At 34.3% G+C, this 5,428-nt stretch overlaps 2 protein-coding genes across 2 annotated transcripts in view; one reads left to right on the forward strand and one right to left on the reverse strand.

The window, feature by feature from the left end:
- LOC100167527 (charged multivesicular body protein 4c-like) overlaps positions 1–1,121 on the forward strand; it is a 6,370-nt gene extending 5,249 nt beyond the window's left edge. The window contains exons 3-4 of the mRNA XM_029485667.1: positions 796–913; positions 976–1,121. Of these exons, the coding sequence (XP_029341527.1) occupies positions 796–913; positions 976–1,013 (156 nt within the window). The 3' untranslated portion in view covers positions 1,014–1,121. The remainder of the gene's footprint in view (positions 1–795; positions 914–975) is intronic.
- A 4,010-nt stretch (positions 1,122–5,131) lies between these two features.
- Positions 5,132–5,428, reverse strand: part of LOC107882985 — a 3,882-nt gene continuing 3,585 nt past the window's right edge. Inside the window, exon 9 of the mRNA XM_029485247.1 lies at positions 5,132–5,135. Coding sequence (XP_029341107.1) covers positions 5,132–5,135 — 4 coding nt within the window. The remainder of the gene's footprint in view (positions 5,136–5,428) is intronic.

Consider the following 5,428-nt stretch of genomic DNA (forward strand, 5'->3'; position numbering starts at 1 on the left):
AAATAATTTGCAAATTTTCGTGATATTTCCATATTTGTCATTTTTTGAACTTTAAATGCTTTTTAAATGCTTATAAAAAAAACTGTGACTAACGATTTTTAATATTTTTCATCTGCCTTTGAAACAATATATTAGGAGCCTTCTATTAAATTTTGAAAAATCGATTTTGCGTAAAAATTCCCGTTTTTCCCTTAATTTTTCTTTTGTTTTTCTCGGCGCTTTTGAAAATTACTGGGAAATATAAATTTTGACCTTCCCAAAGCACCAACGATATTCACTTTCTGATCGAACAAGATACTGAAGTTGAAAATCGTAGCATTATTTCGACTACTTATCGTGTACACAGACACAAAAAAAAAAAACACACATCATTGTAAAATCAATACATTCATCGTTCCACTCAGAATTTAAAAATCCAAATAAATATAAAGCTGTTTCATTTCAGTACAATAACATTTGTCATTGAGATTGTCCACCTCATGACTATAATCCAGTACTTTGCCACCTGGACCTGACCACGTTGGTTGATAGGCGAGTTCAAACAAATCTATTATTTTTATCGAAACTCATTGATGGCTGAATCGACTTACCCGTTACACTAAACAAGCTTAATTTTAGAATCCCAATTTTTAATTCTTGAAGTGTCTTTTTCTTTCTCATCCCCTTTTGTTCTGTGAATTATTTGATAAAACAGTCTTATATCACAAATTATGAGATTAGCAAATTTTACATTTAAAGTATTTGAAAATGTATTGATGACTATTTAATTAATAAAGTGAAATATTATTTATATAGGAAGAATTACAAAAGGAATTGGAAAATCTTGAATTAGAAAAATTGGATGAACAAGTAATAAATATTGATCCGGTGCAAGCTACAAATCAACCAATACCAGTTGTGCCAAAAACCAAAGGTATTATTATTTGAAATTATTATACTAAATAATATTTATTTTAATTCAACTTTTTTTTTTAGAAAATATAACCAGACACAAGAATTCCATTATAACATAAAATTGTTATTTCATAGGTCTTCAAAACAATTTTCAAATTAAGTATGGATAAGTAATGTTATTGATTAGTTTAAAATTGTGGTTTATAATTAAAATTTTTTTTTTATTAATAAACCAAGCACTATACAAAATCAATTTTGGGTACAATAATTTGAAATACAGTTATCAATTAATCTGAACTAATATTATAGTTCTTATTAAGAAATGTGTTGCTTTTATTTCTACAAGTATTTTGTGTGGACATTTTGCAATCAAATATAATATTTATATTGCTTAATTTTTAGATTCCGAGCAAAGCGATTTTTATTTGTGTTCCTATGTTATAACATTTTGAGGTAATAAAAGTTTGTTATGCTTCAAAAATCAGAATAGTTTCATGCATGTAATGAGCATAAGTAAAAGTACTTTCCATTAATAGTTAAATAATTAAAATAATAAGGAATATTACTTCTAGAAATTAAGTTGCAGTTTTGCCATAAATTTATTTTTGTAGAAGCTTAAAATTAAAAGGATTTTCAAATCAAACATACATTACATACTCATCTCACCAAATTACCATAGTAATGGATTTAAAAGTCCAATAGTAAAGTTCAAACGTACAGAACAAACAAAAAATTTAAATAATATAATGCCATACATGTTTACACTTAAATAGAGACATCAGCTGGATTGATGATTAAACATCTTAAAAAACAGGGTTCTTAGGCATCATTATATAATCCATGAGTGTTTAACAATTATTTAACAATATAATAATTCAAAATTTTAAATATAAATATAAATTATCTCAGGACCACCTAGAATTATTTCATTTCAGCGAATGCTCATGGAAGTTGGTGTATCTAAAAATTCTTACAAAAAATAACTGTGCATCATTGTAGTAAGTAATCTAGTGGAAATGTAGAAGCATTAAATCAAACGTAAATATTATACATGTCATACCATGTAAGCTAGATGCATTGTAATTAGGTTTCCAGTGGCTTGAGTGCTGGTTAGAATTTAGCACAAGTCGAACTTTCAGAAACTAATTTAATGTATTTGCATAATTTAATATTATGTTTTGTGTGGAGATAAATCATTCAAGTTTTCAAACTAATATTGGTTAATAATAAAATATTAGTTTTTACTGTATTTAGGAATGACATAATATATATGATATAAAATTGACACAAATGAAATATATATTTATACTTGAGTTATAACATATATTTTACTTATATTCAGACGTATAACTATAAATCAAAACTAATGTTAAATAACTTAATTTCACTAATAATGATAAAATCAAACTTTACTATACACTTTATTTTTAAATAATTAAATAATTAATTAATTAAAATATACCTATCAATTCAATATTATACTGGACATAAATATAACAGGCATCGTCGGCGCAGCTTTCAAGACATGCTTGTAACACTACACCAGTAGCGTATATAGGATTTTGTTTTTCTTTAAAGTTAGAGGCAATAAGTTAAGACTCCGAAAACTTTTACACATGATTTACAGCCTTGGGGGGGGGGGGGGGTGGGTGACAACACACAGATCCAACCAGACCTTCCCAGATCCTTTCAACGACAAGAATTGTCGCGGTCGGTATTTTGGTTACACCTAATCCGTGTAGCTCATCGTAACAAACAGGTTTCGTAGCGGTGGGAACGTATCGATCGATGACCGCACCAAATTTTCACATAACGATGTCAGGGAAACACAATCTAGAAAACACACGGGCAAAAAACCGAAAACCGGGGAACAGACCAACAACCATCGACACACAACGTACACCGGGAAAACCCCTCCCGAATAGTGGGTGACAGAAATCAACAGCAAAACAATGCGGTAAACCCATTAACAAACAACAATCTCAAATGCTGACAACGGAAAGGATCAAAATACTTCAACTCACAGTCAATACCAAAAGAATGCGCCGTGAAGCCAAGGTAACGAGACGCATGACTAACACAACGCCCGAAAGAATCTAGAGGTAACTTCATCACGCAAGTGAACGGAGGTCCAAAAAGGTGACCCAACAGGTGTCAATGTCACTTCAATTCAACGGTAAATAGAGGAGTAGACCAACACCAAGTGTTGCCGAAGTTGGAGTCGTTGAAACTGATAAAAATGACAATTACGTCACACCAGCCAACCCAATTGAGGGTAGAAACGTTAACCATGTGGCAATAAAAAAAATAGGATCAAGTCACACCGCCACAGACCCAGTCAGGGTAGGAGCGAGGGAAGTAAACACCAAGGATTCGAAGGACAAGTAAAAAGACTGAGGCACGAGTGAAAGTAGTAGACGGACCCATAAGTGGTAAAAAACAGCAACGTCGGAAAAAACTCAGGGTTCACATGAGCCGGTGTTGGATCACAACGTAGAAATTCCAAAAGGGTCTCACACCGACAAAAATCGGACGCGACTCCCTCATAAAAGTGACACGGGATTACAACACTGCCACGATCCACCCAAGCGACGAACAACAGTGAATAGAATTTCAGCAGAACAAGGAGTGTGGGAAAACCAACATCTCGCGAAACGGGAAAACCAACACCCAGAGACGAGGAAAGGAAAACCAACCACACTAGATGATTTAGTTTATAATTAGAAGACTGGACAGAGCCACAGATATGCAGGCCAGGCAAAACCCAAACATCCTCCGGGGGTTATTCCCCAAACGACTCAAGCGGGAAAAACTGAGTCGAACCACTCTTAAACACTTTCCCAAACAACTCAAACAGAGAAAAACCAAGTCAAACCATTCCGCGATTGTCCAAAACCCAACATTCGGGTTTTGTCTTTTCAACACTACACAAACTGGCAGCTTCATCCCGCAAGTGAACGGAGGTTCAATAGGTTCAATGTCATTCCAATGCTAGGTATTCAAATGCTAAATAGGCGAGTAGACAAACACAAAGTATTACCAACGTTGGAATCATTTTGATTGGTTCAGTCGACAATCACGTTACACCAACAGATTCAACATTCACCCATGCTGGAGTCATGTGGCAATAAAGAATGACGGTTGAAGTCACACCTCCCACTGACCCAGCCGAGATTGGGACCGTGAATAAAGTCATGGAGCGAGGGAAGTCAATACCAGAGGTAGTAGCAGTGATGGTAAGGGATGGACCCGGGCAGGTTATGAACCACAACGCCCTACACGAACTGGGTTTTTCACAACGTGCCGACGGTGGACATGAAATAAAAATTCCGGAAGAGCCTCACGCCAGCAAATAAATCAGCGCTAAGAGAAAAGTAGGAAGGTATTACAACCCGGCCACAATCCACCCAAGCGGCTTATAACAGTAGATGGAGTGGTAGCAATAAATAATAAACAAACGGGAATATCAGCAAGAACGATTAAGGTACCAAATTCGTAATAAGAAAAACGAACACATCGTATGGATTGGCGGGGAAACTGGCGTGACCGGTAACACGGTGACAGCTAACACCTAGTTAATCATCCTCACGATGCGTCCAAGCCCACACACATCCAGGCCGGGACAAACCCAAAACTCGTTCAGTGGTATTCCCACACTACTCAGGTGGGGAAAACCTGGTCGAAACATCCCCTCACTCCTGATTCGGAAGATAGTCGAGAAACTCTTGAGAACGCTGTCCCTACTCCACATGTTAGTTTTCCTGTTAAGAGGACGTGTCACGAAAAATTTACGCGTGCAACGACCAAGAGGAAGCGCTGTTAAGTGTTTTGACGATCCGCAAGCGCGCGGCGCTTAAGTCACGCCTACTATTCGCAATTCGCAACCGGCCGACGGCGGCGACGAGTGCACATTCGGGAGCGCCGTTTATTTGTCCATGAACGTTCGTCCAGTACGATTCGTATCATTATAAAATTCATTGTACGCCAATACCGCCGTAATATTTTCAATACTCTCGCGTACCCATGAATTACCCATTATAAATTAAGATACTGCTTACCTAAATATATGTCCCAATATATAGATCGTAGAAACTGTATTATAACATAACTTGATTTGTAGTTATTGAATCATTACTTATTTAAATATAATACTTATAGTAAAATCTAATAAATGGTAAATAAAATAAATACAGCGGAATTAAATTAATATTAATTTTTCGTGCTTTATCTTTTACGTTCAACTGTTAATGTTATATTAAAATATGATAATACGTAATTACAAATATTTTTGTATGTAACCTATATTATTTATCACCATATTTTTATTTAAAAAATAAATTATAATCATATTACCTATATTAATATAAAAAAAGGGTAACGAAGCAATAATTTCCTATTATTTAATCATGAAAAAAAATTAATATAAGTTCAACAAGTATAATATAATTTATGATTTTATTTTTTTATTATTTTTTTCCTTATATTTTATAATATTTTCTTTGATATGTGGGGGGCTCAACAATATCACTCTTTT

The sequence above is a fragment of the Acyrthosiphon pisum genome, chromosome X (genome assembly GCF_005508785.2).
Source record: "Acyrthosiphon pisum isolate AL4f chromosome X, pea_aphid_22Mar2018_4r6ur, whole genome shotgun sequence".
Classification (NCBI taxonomy): Eukaryota; Metazoa; Arthropoda; class Insecta; order Hemiptera; family Aphididae; genus Acyrthosiphon; species Acyrthosiphon pisum.